The sequence below is a fragment of the Nymphaea colorata genome, chromosome 1, assembly GCF_008831285.2.
Source record: "Nymphaea colorata isolate Beijing-Zhang1983 chromosome 1, ASM883128v2, whole genome shotgun sequence".
Lineage (NCBI taxonomy): Eukaryota > Viridiplantae > Streptophyta > Magnoliopsida > Nymphaeales > Nymphaeaceae > Nymphaea > Nymphaea colorata.
The window spans coordinates 707418-720159 of record NC_045138.2 but is presented as its reverse complement, the minus strand read 5'-3'; the positions used below and the strand labels follow the sequence as shown (position 1 = coordinate 720159).

Here is a 12742-nt window from a genome sequence, read left to right as displayed (position 1 = left end):
AGAAAGAAGAGAGAGACTGGGGAGAGGGAGGAAGCTTAGAGAGAGGGTGGACTGAGAGAGAATGATCGCAGGGGATGTTAGAGAGGGACAGGGCAGGTTAGAGAGAGAGAAGTGAGAGAATGAGGAGAGAGATAAAGATGATAAGAAGGGCAGTTTATAGAGAGAGGAGAGAGAGTGAATGACAGAGTTCTGGAGAGAGAAAGAAAGGAAGAGAGGTGACAGCCTTTTAGAGGGAGAGTGAGAGAGGGGGCGATAAAAGAGAGAAGGACTGTTTAGAGAGAGGAGAGAGAAGGAAGAGCTGAGAGAGAGGGGGGGGAAGGGGGTGTGGTGGGGGAGATTGGAGGGGAGGCATAGAGAGGAACAAAAGCGCTGGAGTGGGAGGAAGATGGCTTTAGAGAGAGAAAGAAAGAGTGGAGAGAGAAAAACATAGTAACAAGAAAGAGAAGGTCGCAGTGTCTGCTGCTTCAGCCAAAGGGAGGGAGAGGGGAAGTGGGGATTTTTAGGGTTTCGTCTCCTTTTTTAGAAGCTTCCGGACCTCGCGTCGTCCGGTTCTGCTTTAGCTCGGGAATCGTGGTCGTCGTCTTCGTCTCTCAATCTGGTAAGGTTTCCTATTTCCTGCTGAATTAACGAGGGTCAGGTTCTGTCCCTCTTCTCTTCTTGTGCTCGGCGAAAGCGTAGAATTTGCTGACCGGTCGAAGCGCGGGAACTCTGCTTGATCGGTAGATCATTCTCAGTTTTCTCCTTCTCGCTTGGCGTTGAATTTGGTCGTCATTCACGGCGTTGTTGCGACCCCGCCTTCCCGACTTTTCTGCGTATTGTGGGTGCGGAAGTGGAGGAGTTGGGATTGTAGGTCTTCTCAAGGTTCTGGCTAGGAGACGTTCTTGGTCGACTCGGACATTTGTCACTCTTTGGTGTTGCTGGTGGCTGTTGGGGTTGAAATTCGAGAGTTTCTGGCGTCTGGTGCCCGCTGAGTTGTGGTCTTGGGATACAATGGCTGGGATTTTGAAATTTTGGTGTGGTTTTGGTTGATGGGGATGAGAACTGGGTAATGGTGATGCATGCCCATTTGGTGGCTCGAATCCTCCTTGTGATAGCAGCTCTGTTTTTAAGTTAAATGGGCTTCGTGATGGATCTGCTCAACGAATCCTTATGTCTATGCATTTTGAGTTTTCTCTATGTTCAGAGGCAGGTGATTATGTAACAATTTGGTTTATGTTGAGCATTCTGGTAGATTGTTTCCGTTTGAGGATTCTAATTGTTAATGCCAATTTGAAATTGAGTGATGCATTGTGGATTGCAAAAAATTTGCTGTAGTACTGGCATTCTCATTGGCTTGGTTCAGTTTTATGGTCTGAGTTTTGCTCCTTTTGCTTTTCTACCTTTATCCACTATCCGCATCGACATTCAGGAGAATAGATAGGGTTTGAGATGACTGAATTTCTGAATTGCCTGTTGGGTATTTACCTGTGCAACCAGCTATATTGCTGAAGCTGGGCAATTTCATCAGTTCCTTTTGTGATCAGAACATCGGTATCATCAATGGTACCTTCAGGGCCTCCGACTCCAGTCGGTGGCGCCCAGACAGTTGCCCCTTCGGCTCTCTTAAGAACAAATTCTAGTCTTTTAGGAGGCCAGGGTGGATCAATTCCTGCACAACCTGCCTTCTCTCCTCTTGTTTCTCCACGCACTCAGTATGGAAACATGGGGGTGTTGGGAAACTTGTCCAATGTTTCTTCACTTCTTGGTGGTGGGGGGAATGCGGGCATTGGTGTCAACCCATCTTTTGTTGGGGCCAATGGGCCAGTATCTTCTGGTCCAAATCCGGGTCTTTCTGGATCTGGAAACATGCAGAGGGGAGGTATTGGTATGAATGCTGAATCTGATGCGCTCACAGGCATTGGCAGTGGGTTGGCCTTTAATGCTTCACCGTTGCCATTCACATCAACAAATGCTTCTGCTGCTATCTCATCTGGTATAAGTGGATCTATGACGGCTTCTGGGGGTCCCCATTTCCCAAATCAGTTGTCTCAAGATCTTCCACACCCTCAACAACTTGAGGTGCAGAACTTCCAGCATGGGCAGCAAGGGCAGGACTCATCTAATAGTCTCCAAATTCAGTCCCAGCATATGCTTGGGGCACGAAGCTTGCAGCAGTTCTCTGCTCAGAACAACATGGGCTTGGCAGCAAGCCAACAACAGCAGTTGCAGTCTCTTAGGGCACTTAGTGGTGATCCAAATGGACCCCAGTCATTGGCACCCTTGCGTGGTCTGATGCCTGTGAAAATGGAGCCTCAAGTGGCCAATGAACAATCAGCACAACAACAGATGCAGGCTTTACGGGGTCTTGTTCCTGTGAAGTTGGAGCAACAGCAGCAGCAGCAACAGCATCAGCATCAGCAGCAACAACAGCAGCAGATAACTTCTTTGAGAAACATTCCAGGCATTAAAAGTGAGCCTCAGCATTCAGATCAATCATTACTTTTGCAACAGCAGCAACAACAGCAGCAGCTTTTGCAAATGTCTCGACAAAGTCCCCAGCAAATGCAATTGCAGGCAGCACAAATGAATCTCCTGCAGCAGCAGCAGCGGCTCTTGCAACAACAACAGCAACAACAGATGTTCAAGACATTACCTGTGCAACGTTCAGCACTGCAACAACAACCTATACAGCAGTTTCAACAACATAACATGCCACTAAGATCTGCAATAAAACCTATGTATGAGCCTGGGACGTGTGCTAGGAGGTTGACACAGTATATGTATCACCAGCAACATAGGCCTGCTGTAAGCTTCTGTATTTACTTGCTTTAGCTGCTTTTGGTACATTTTTCCCAGTTTTTATGGTGATGTGTCTTATATTGCATAATCTCTTTTCAAAATTACTCTTCTACAGGATAATAGCATTGATTTTTGGCGAAAATTTGTCTCCGAGTATTTTGCTCCACATGCCAAGAAGCGGTGGTGCGTTTCTTTGTATGGCAATGGGAGGCAAACAACTGGTGTTTTCCCACAGGTATGTTAAAGGGGAAGTCAAGCTTTGCTATAAATTCTCATAGCATGTAGTCCTCACAAGCGACTGAATGTGTGTTTTATGTGTTGATGTTCTCTAATTTTTCAGGATGTCTGGCATTGTGAAATATGCAATATAAAGCCTGGTCGTGGTTTTGGTATGTACTTTTTTTCCCCCCTTTTCTCTGTGTATACGTCTATGATCATATTGCTATGATGTCAATACTTTGTAACTATTGTTTATCCTTTTTGTTACCTGCATTTTTTTGTTTGAATCCGTTTTCCAAGTATAGTGTTGCTTCATTGGCTTTTGCATGGTTATGATTGTTTTGGCAATTTATTTTTTCAGAAACAACTGTAGAGGTTTTGCCGAGGCTCTGCAAAATCAAATATGACAGTGGAACTTTGGAAGAACTTCTATACGTGGATATGCCTCGGGAATATCATACAGCTTCTGGTCATATTGTCTTGGATTATGGAAAGGCAATCCAAGAAAGTGTATTTGAGCAGCTACGTGTAGTTCGTGATGGACAACTTAGGGTTGTTTTCTCTATGGATCTAAAGGTTTGGTCCCATCAACAAAGGACTTAGCCTTCAATATCTTCTTATGCATTGTTTTAGCTTCTTTGGTTCTTCCTATATAGGTTTATCCAAGCAAAATTGATTTCTGTCTGTTATTTAGATATGCTCTTGGGAGTTTTGCGCCAGACGCCATGAGGAGCTTATCCCTCGAAGACTGATACTATCTCAGGTCCTTTATAACTGCATCATCTTATTGAGATACTAGCAGTTATTTTCTTTATTTCTTATTTCTAAGGAAATAGCTGAAAGCAGCAGCAGTACAGATTGCCCAACTGAGCTGATGGTGATTAAGTGAAAATACCATAATATCCTTGTGGTACTTAAATATGCTTAAAAATGACACTTATCAAGATTTTTGTTTTCCTCACTCCACTATGTGTAATTTTATGGTACTTGGCTGTGGACGTGTGGTTTAGAGAACTCTTTGTCAGACAGTCAAGCATTGTATACACTGCATTTGCTCTGTGCTTCAGTGCTGGGATGGGCCTTATTGTTCTTTGTTCTTTCTGTGATTTTATTTTACCTATAAAAACATGGCTGCTTTTGTTAAAAAATTTGAGAATCATGAACACTTAATGAAAAGCTGGTAAATTTCTGGCATTGGATTTTATTGGTTTTTATGATTGAAGTAATACTTGAGTGATACAGATACGCTTTATCTTGGCAAGAAAAAAAAAAAAAAAACTATGCAGACACACACATAATATGGACAGTAATGTGCTTTCACAGATACAAATAAATATGAACAACACTGAGCTTCATGGTGGTTCATTAGATGTTAAAGTTACTCTACAATTGGGACACTTCCTTTAGTAACTACTGCTTCAATGAAGTTGCTAAACTGGATTGTTACTGGTCTAGAAGACTCATTTGGGATTGAGCACAACAATTTTGTTCCATGGTGAAATGGTATTTTAATTTTTATGCCGAAAAGAAATCATCATTTTGGACCTATCTGTGAGGATTATTCATTGAAAGCAATGAAAAATAGTTATTGTAATTACTGGTTCCTTTTGTTGAAAGGTGACATAAATGTTTATGCATGCAACGAAGTCTAGCTAGGAAGGCACTTATTGGTGAAAAGCTTAAAGAGATAGACTTACTCACTGAGCAAGGAAGTTTGAGTCCACCCCTGTTGGTACTCTTTTCTTCACTTTTCTTTGCTGACATGAAGAGTAAGGATTTGTGCTACGTTTAGTGGATAAGAAAGTTGCGAATGTTATAGAATAATGTCAACAGTAGAGGCTTTCGTAGAGTTTATGGGATCTGTTGTAACCTGAGAAAATTCTATTTGGCTACAATGGCTTGTTGGTTGTCACTGACTTTATGGACATTTCCAGTTTGGAAAGCAGTATGTGAATCAGAATTGGTACTCAGGCATTTCAAAATTTTTTGCAAGACTTGGTAGATCAAGTAGGAAAACACATGAATTCTTTCTGAAGTGATGCATTGGACTATACAAAGTACAAATAAGCCGATAGCCTGATACATGCATAGAAATAAGATAGAAATTTAAAAGAAATAAAGATCACAACATAAGAATAAAATCTGTGTCCAATTTAGATTAAAGCAACATAATAGTCAGGCTCATAGTTGGGTATTGTGAATTGTGATGTGTGCTTGTGGTTCCAAAGAATCTGGTTTCTTGCTTGCTTTAAGTGACTCTGGCAACTGCAACTATGGTTCTCAGCCCACATGTATGTGGATGCAAGGTGGACCTTAGGCAGTTTGCATAACTACCTATTTATTTATACTGGCGTATGGGAAACATATTATGGCGGCTATGTTTACCACTGAATGACTTAATAGTCACTGACATCTTGGTCAACGTTGATGTGGTTGACAGTGTCTCTGGAAGAGCTCATTGCTTTCCATATTTTCCAATTCTTGCTGTATCATTTACCCTAATTAATGTTTGGGATGAGCTGAAAACTTGGGTTGTTCCCTTCTGCCAGAGTAAATATGTTTTTCTGGATAAGCACCAGCAGCAACAGATCATTTCCTTTGATAACCTTGTAAAGAAAAGCTACACTACAGTGGTTAAATGCATTACTATTAGTTACTGATGAATGCAAGTTTATGTACCCTGTTATGCCATGGACTCTTGGTGGCTACTAAATCATGAAGAACATAGAGATTTTTTTCATAGAACTCCGCCATTAGATTTTATTGAATTTATAGTTTAAAAGTTTTAAGCACATGTATATCCATATATATGCCTTTTCATCTAGATGAAAATTTCACTGTTTAACTGTTAGATCTTTTCATTTTCATCACCCAAAGAAAGTGTAAAGGCTCAAGGTAAAAGGCTTTTTAACCTTATACAGGTGGCTCTTGCAGCCCCATGAAGGCTGTCTTATTGTTAAGGTTTCAAGAAAACCTCATAAATGGTTTATATTGGAGTTCACTATTAAATATTGATTAGCGTGATGCGAAAGATGTACATTATATACTTTTCATCATGTCTACTTTTTGTCTTCATCCTCCTTTTTAGATCTCTATCTCATACATGTGAACATTGGTTTTTGTTTCATGTTCCTGCATCTTTTTGTGAAATAGGTGTTTAACGTGTTATTGATGTTTGTGCTCAGGTTAGCCAGCTAGGTACAGTAGCTCAGAAATACCAAGCTGCCAGTCAAAATGGGTCATCCACTTTTACAGCACAGGAGTTGCAGAACACTTGTAATATGTAAGGCAGAAGTTTCCTTTTTCAAGTTGATGTGGTATCGTGTGAACTCATTATTTTTCAATCTTTCCTGGAGATACTGTTTGAGCTACAGTGCCAAGTCTTTCTCTCTCTATCCCTCTATCAAGTATCAACCTTCTTTATGGTCTACACAGTCTACACTAAACCTACTATCAATAAGTTCACAAAATTCCCAATGTCTGCCCTTACTTTCTAATGCTCCTCGTTAGTTGTAAACTTGTAATACTAGAGTATCATGCTAATAGGTATATGTGTCTCTGTTGATGGGCCTTAACTTGCAGCTTGAAGGCATCTCCTTGGGCCATTGGTTGGTAAATCTGCTTTATCCTGTGGGCAGCTACTTCGATTAGAACTTGTAATAAGTTCTGCTGCCCTCAGGAAAAGAATGATGTTACTGTTAGAGGCGGATATGGGTTTCAATATGGGTCCGGGTGTGGAGCACTTTCAAAAAATTTAGGTACACACACACACACACACACATGGATATGTATATAAACAAAAGTAAAATTTTAAGCGAACAAAACAATATAGAAAGTTTTATTAAAGAAAATTAAGTCTCTGGAAAAGTTGCTGGACAATTGCTGGTTACTGGAAAATCCTGCTGAATAGGTGGAGCTAGACCACATAAAAGATGAAAACCCTTTAGTGTCTCTCAAGGGCTCTTCATTTCCATTGTATACGCATGATGATTTTAAAGAAAACCTAATTAGTGGACAAAAATGGACTTGGTCAACTTTGACCGAGTGCAAAAGAGGATGGATATCGCCATGGAGGCATTGACCGCACCTAACACAGGTTTGATCATGTCCAGGCTTTGTCCAAGGCATATCCACAACCCAGTCCCCTACCCGTGTTGACATGGGTACGACACGGGTACCTCACCCAAACAAAGTACCCATGTAATAGAGCTTGGTTGCCTTGATATGTAAAAGATTCCTTTGCTTTTCCATATTTTACTCAAGAAAATGATATAGGCTGTAATTGTAGCCACTTGGATGCCGTTTCTTGATTTTATTATAACTGAATTTTCTGTCTCCAGGATGTGTTGTTCTTTACAATCTTTCAGCTGACACCACTGTCTTTATCCTTGTTCTTTAGATTCGTTAAAATTGCCCGTGATTTAGCCAAAGCTATGGAGGTTCCATTGGTAAATGATTTGGGATACACAAAGCGATATGTTCGCTGCCTTCAGGTTGGCGTTATTCACACATTTGAAATTATAAATGAAGTTTTGTATGTGAACTGTGTGCATGTTGAAGCCATGGGTTTCTCTGTCCACGAATGTATTAATTAAAAGTAAAACTTGTTTGGGTTTAATATCCTAATATCTGAGAACTTTTGAGTTTTGAGATAAAATGTGCTGAAAAATGATTTGACATCTAGAACCTTCATTTTGTTGGTGGCTCTGATTTAAATCATTCCATTGTTATGGTTGCATGTGAATATTGAATGTTGCAGAAACAGTTATTTTAGCTCTCAATTGATGTCCAAGTTATTCTTACAGTTATCAAAGTGGTTAGCATACTTTTTGTTATCAAACTGGTGAACTAAGCCAACAGCTGACAGAGTCTTTCAAATGCAGATATCTGAGGTGGTTAACAGTATGAAGGATTTGATTGATTATAGTCGGGAGACTAAAACAGGTCCCATGGGTAAGCATGATACTTTTTCTTCTTGGACAGAGAGAGAGAGAGAGACAGTATATATAATATAACTATATATGTCTAGCTCTATGTCCTTTTCATAGTCTATTATTTTATTTGATTAAGTATTTCCCTGATACAATATTTTTTATCGATATTCCCTTTGCTTTTAAAGTATCTGACTGCTGTTGCATTAGTGGATATTTCATATTTCCTGTTTGTTAAGTAGAATCCTCAAAGAAGGAACAAGATGTTTGGCTGTGTGATTTACAAGGTTTTTATGTCTACATAAAGATGTTTAGGAAGAAGTATACTAGTTTGGGCTTTGAGAATGTTGACATGTGGAACAAGAGCAAGGTGTAAGGAATTCTAGTACTGAATGGAAATACCCCAAGCCAGCTTTGAATAGTGCACTTAAACTATAATTCTTAATACCAAGGATGTTATTTATGATTTCTGCATTACTGTGATCTGTCTTATTTGCTGTTCATTCGATTCTCAGTTCTTTTCATCATTTTTGGGTGAATGAGTACCAAAATCTTAAAATACCAGCTGAATTGCCATTTGCCTGTTTCGGCAATGGAAAAACGATAAAATGAAACAAGGAGGAGGAGGAGAAGAAGCGCAAAAATACTGTGCTACTATTGCTGCCTGTGGTTACCTCTGGTATCCTTGCACAGAGAAAGGAGAGTATTATATACGCACCCAGAATGCCAGGCTTTTTTGGTTACTCTTTATACCTTATTGCTTGTAACTTGGGAAGAATATTATTCTTTTACAATTTTTAAAATCTAAAGATATCATATATGTGGTCTTTCCTGCATTCATAGGCCGTCCACGGCCCCATGTGACATGGTTGGTTTCATTTTTAGTTACATGGTGCTTCTCTTGTGTAAAAATGTCCTCCCGCGGTGCAAGCTATTAACGTTCAGGTCATAATAACAATGACCAAACCTTTTCCTCTTTGCGGCACACAGTGTATTCTTCGTTAAGTCCTGATGAACCTGCATTACGTTGATTTTGACGTACTGCATCATCATGCATGTTTGTTTCAGCCCTGACCCTTGTAACTGTAGATTGATTATGGTCTGATTTCATAGTCCTAAGCTAGAGATATTTTGGTAAGAGTGTGGCTCTATTGCCAACAAAATTTTAAAATGGTCACATAGCTTTCAAGATATCAGATAAAAACGGTGAGAATCAATAGCATGATATTTTCCCTTTCTAAATCTTTTTGGTAATTATTTTTGACACTAGCACTGACAGTTCAATTAATTTATATAATGGTCTCCTTATATTTAATTACTTGGTGGAGCGGTCTATTTACACCTCTAATCAACTTTTGTTACTCTATTTTGCTTTACAGCTAGTTTGATTAATTTTCCAAGAAGGACAATAGCATTGGGTGGAACAAATCAATGTCAGCAGCAGCAGCAACAACAACAGCAACAGCAGCAGCAGCAGCAGCAGCAACAACAACAACAGCAACAGCAGCAGCAAGAAGAACAGACAAGGTCACAGAATGAAGGTTCAGTGCAAGCCTCTTCTGTCCAGCAGCTTACACAAGGTAATGGTGTAGTTGGTCTAACCAACCTGCTGAATGCCTCTCCTACCTCCTCCTCTGCGTCCACAAGCACCATAGCAGGTCTTATCCATCAGAATGCCATTAACACAAGACAAGACAATCCATTGAACAATGGCACGAGCCCTTTTGGAAACTCGGTTCAAATTTCATCGGCTGGTTCTTCAAATTCACTACAACAGTCACATCCCAATCCATCTTCTCCCTTCCCCAATACTGTTCCCTCAGCACCTAACCCACTTCCTCAGTCTTCTATTCCACCAACTGCACATTCAACTGCACATTCGAGTTCTGCAAATTCACCTGCAAATATTCCTCCACCTCAGCCTTCACATTCAGGTGAAGTTGATCCCGATGATTCTCAAAGCTCTGTGCAGCAAATAATACAAGAAATAATGATGTCCTCTCAGCTGAACGCTGGGGGTAACATGGTTGGGATTGGCCCTATGGGAAATGAGATGAAGAGTTTGAATACAATGAATATGCAGACAGGAAATACATCCCTAAAAGGAGCAAACTGTCTGGTCGGTAATGGAATCTCCAGCGGTATAGGCATCAACAGTGTTGGTTTTGGCAGCATGGGAGGAATCAACCCAATGGCAGCAGTAACAATGGCTGGTATAAGGACACCTGTGCCTGGAAACTCTGTGCCAACTTTAAATGGAAGAATTAGCATGCAGTCAATGCCCCACCAGGATCCAAGTATGAACCATCAGCAGGATATGAGCAACAGATTTTTAAGCGGGCTTGGATCAGTGAACAACTTCAATAATCTTCAATTTGACTGGAAACCGTCTCCGTAAGGGTATATCTATATGTCCAAGTCCAAATATATATATTTGTGCACGATATATATATATATATATATAGATATATGTCTGATTTAGGCTGGGGAATCACTCTTGGCTGCAGGAAGATCGATCATCTGTCTGGAACAGGATACCTAGTCTCCTCTCTGTCCTTGGTTTTCTGTGTCTTGTAATTTTATAGTGATTTTAGAAAGAGAATTTGTTGTATCAAGTTTCATTTTGAACCGCTTGCTGTTTCTTCCTGTCCTTTTTTTCATTGGGACAATAGTGTAATACGGGCCATGGCCGCTTGAAAAGTATGATGCGGCAGCATAGCTCTTCCCCCACTCACATACACCCTCAACCTCAAGCAAGCAGCAGATACAGAGCTGAGAGGCATAATCTGGCAGCTACCTGGCTCGGTTTTCCTTTTTTTATGTAATGTTCATTGACAGTGTAGAGCTGGTTGCTTTTGAAAAGGAATGTTGAGTCTCTCTCTCTCTCTCTCTTCTTCTTCCCTCTCTCTATCTCTCTCTTTCTCTCTTTCTCTTCTTCCCATGCTACTAGTTACACTAGATTGAACAAGAACCAGATACAGTATAACAATTTTCCCTCGAAAACACGTTTGATGGGCGTTATATGTTGCCATTCAGTTTGTTTCGATTCACAGTCGCATAAATTTGATTTATGTAACAAGATTGGAACCTGGGACCATAAATCAGCGTTGCCGGTAGAGCTTCTGTTCTGTACCGAGTTTAGAAATGGAACGGTCTCTTCCTCTGTGCTTCTGGCTCTCTGCTTGTATCTAAATTTTCAGATTGTCAATAATGGATATAAGTCTGAGTTGAAAGGAAAATGGCTCTCTGGATGGTTGATGGTATTGGTGGCTCCTCTACAAACGTGGAATACATTCAAGTTGAAACCATCGTATTCCAATCTCAAACTGGTTGAATTTTTATTGCTAACAACTTGTTGATTTTAGTGGTTTCCTTAATCATCTATTGAAGGGAGTAAACTCACCATTCAATTATATATATATATATATGTATATATATATATATATATATATATATATATATATATATATATATAGAGAGAGAGAGAGAGAGAGAGAAATTAGTATGTACTAGATGCTAAATGGATAAGGGCTACCACTCTTGATCTTTTTCAAATCGGCAGTTGAAAAAAAAAGGAAAAAAGATGTAAATTGTACTAAATGATGAAAATGCATTGCTCTCCACCACCGATCTAAAAAAGATTGAAGACATTATTCCTTGTCTGTTTAGTGTTTAAGTGTCTAACACTTACATTTTTCTTTTTATCTCTCTCTTGGTGTGTGTGTATATATATATAGTGAGTAAATGGTGACCCTAGTTGTTTAGAGTCACCCAGCTATCCATCTAAGGTAGTCCATTTGATGTAGATGAATGATTGAAAGAAAAACAAGAAAGGTGAGAACTAATGCTAGATGACAATTTGTCGTCTTTTTGTTTCTTCTTAATCTGTCTATCATGATGGATTAGTTAGATGGCTGAGTGATTTGTTATCTTAGTCACTCAACAATTTAATCCGGATTGGTTGAAAGAAAAATAATGAAAAAAAATATAAACTAATTCTAGATGACAAAAATGTCTATCACCTTTTTTTTTCCTAGTTTTTTCCTTATAATTGCACATCATGATGGATAAACAAAACCTTAGTTAGACGTCACCCTTCAATTATATATATGAGTTCCTGAATGCTGACTATAGCATATCTATACATTTATTAGGAATATCAGGAATATCAAAACTAGACCGTCCAATTTTAAATCGAACTGTCCAGATCACCTCCATCTCCCTCCCTTTCCTTCCCCCCTCTCCCACCGTGCTTCTCTTCCTTCCCTCCCTCTCCCTCTCCCCTCTTCTTCCAACAAGAGCCCTGCCGGGCGGTGTTGGGGCTGCACCGCTTGGTGGCCCCTTACAGGGAGGGGGGCAGTCGTTCCCCCCACCCATTGCCAGCCCGGCCCAACGAGAGCCGCCATAGGGCAGGGGGTAGGGCGAATGGTTCCCCTTTTTTCCTCCCTCACGATGGAGGAATAAGGGGAAGGTGAAAAAGGAGGAACCCCTTTCCCCTCTTCCTCCATCGTGCAAAAAGATGGATGGTCAGATTTTTATGTTCCCAAATGTCATGGGAAAGCTGGAGTCACAGTTCAGTTTTCGGATATATATATATATATATATATATATATATATATATATATATATATATATTCCTTTCGAGACTTCATTGTTGGTTCACGTTTCCTTTGCCGCCGGTCCGAGCATTTATCAGCTTTGACAAGGAGCAAGCACCTTGAACCAGTAACTAACTGCCTAACAACTGCTGTCTCGATCAGTTGGGCCACACTAAAGTTATTTTCAGATACAATATTAAAGTCAAACACATGTTT

General features: G+C 40.0%; 1 protein-coding gene across 2 annotated transcripts; it reads left to right on the top strand.

The window, feature by feature from the left end:
• On the top strand, positions 1-10805 carry LOC116246225 (transcriptional corepressor SEUSS-like). 2 transcript variants are annotated; one of them, XM_031617984.2, is made up of 10 exons: positions 1-2784; positions 2894-3013; positions 3119-3167; positions 3359-3573; positions 3692-3760; positions 6183-6280; positions 7397-7490; positions 7881-7950; positions 9308-10328; positions 10436-10805. In XM_031617984.2, exons 1-9 carry the CDS (start codon positions 1540-1542, stop codon positions 10324-10326), a joined length of 2979 nt encoding a protein of 992 aa, XP_031473844.1. In that variant the 5' UTR covers positions 1-1539; the 3' UTR covers positions 10327-10328; positions 10436-10805. The 2 variants fall into 2 exon arrangements, with proteins under 2 accessions (XP_031473844.1, XP_031473843.1); XM_031617983.2 differs by having other exon boundaries at positions 9308-10805.
• Positions 10806-12742: the final 1937 nt, after the last annotated feature.

What these genes read in the sequence shown, in the direction of transcription:
- LOC116246225 (XM_031617984.2), top strand. Translation starts at nt 1,540, where the DNA reads ATGGTACCTTCAGGGCCTCCGACTCCAGTCGGTGGCGCCCAGACAGTT. An exon ending in TTGCAGAACACTTGTAATAT is followed by an intron (nt 6,281 to 7,396) that starts GTAAGGCAGAAG and finishes CTTGTTCTTTAG; the next exon opens with ATTCGTTAAAATTGCCCGTG. An exon ending in GACTAAAACAGGTCCCATGG is followed by an intron (nt 7,951 to 9,307) that starts GTAAGCATGATA and finishes TTTGCTTTACAG; the next exon opens with CTAGTTTGATTAATTTTCCA.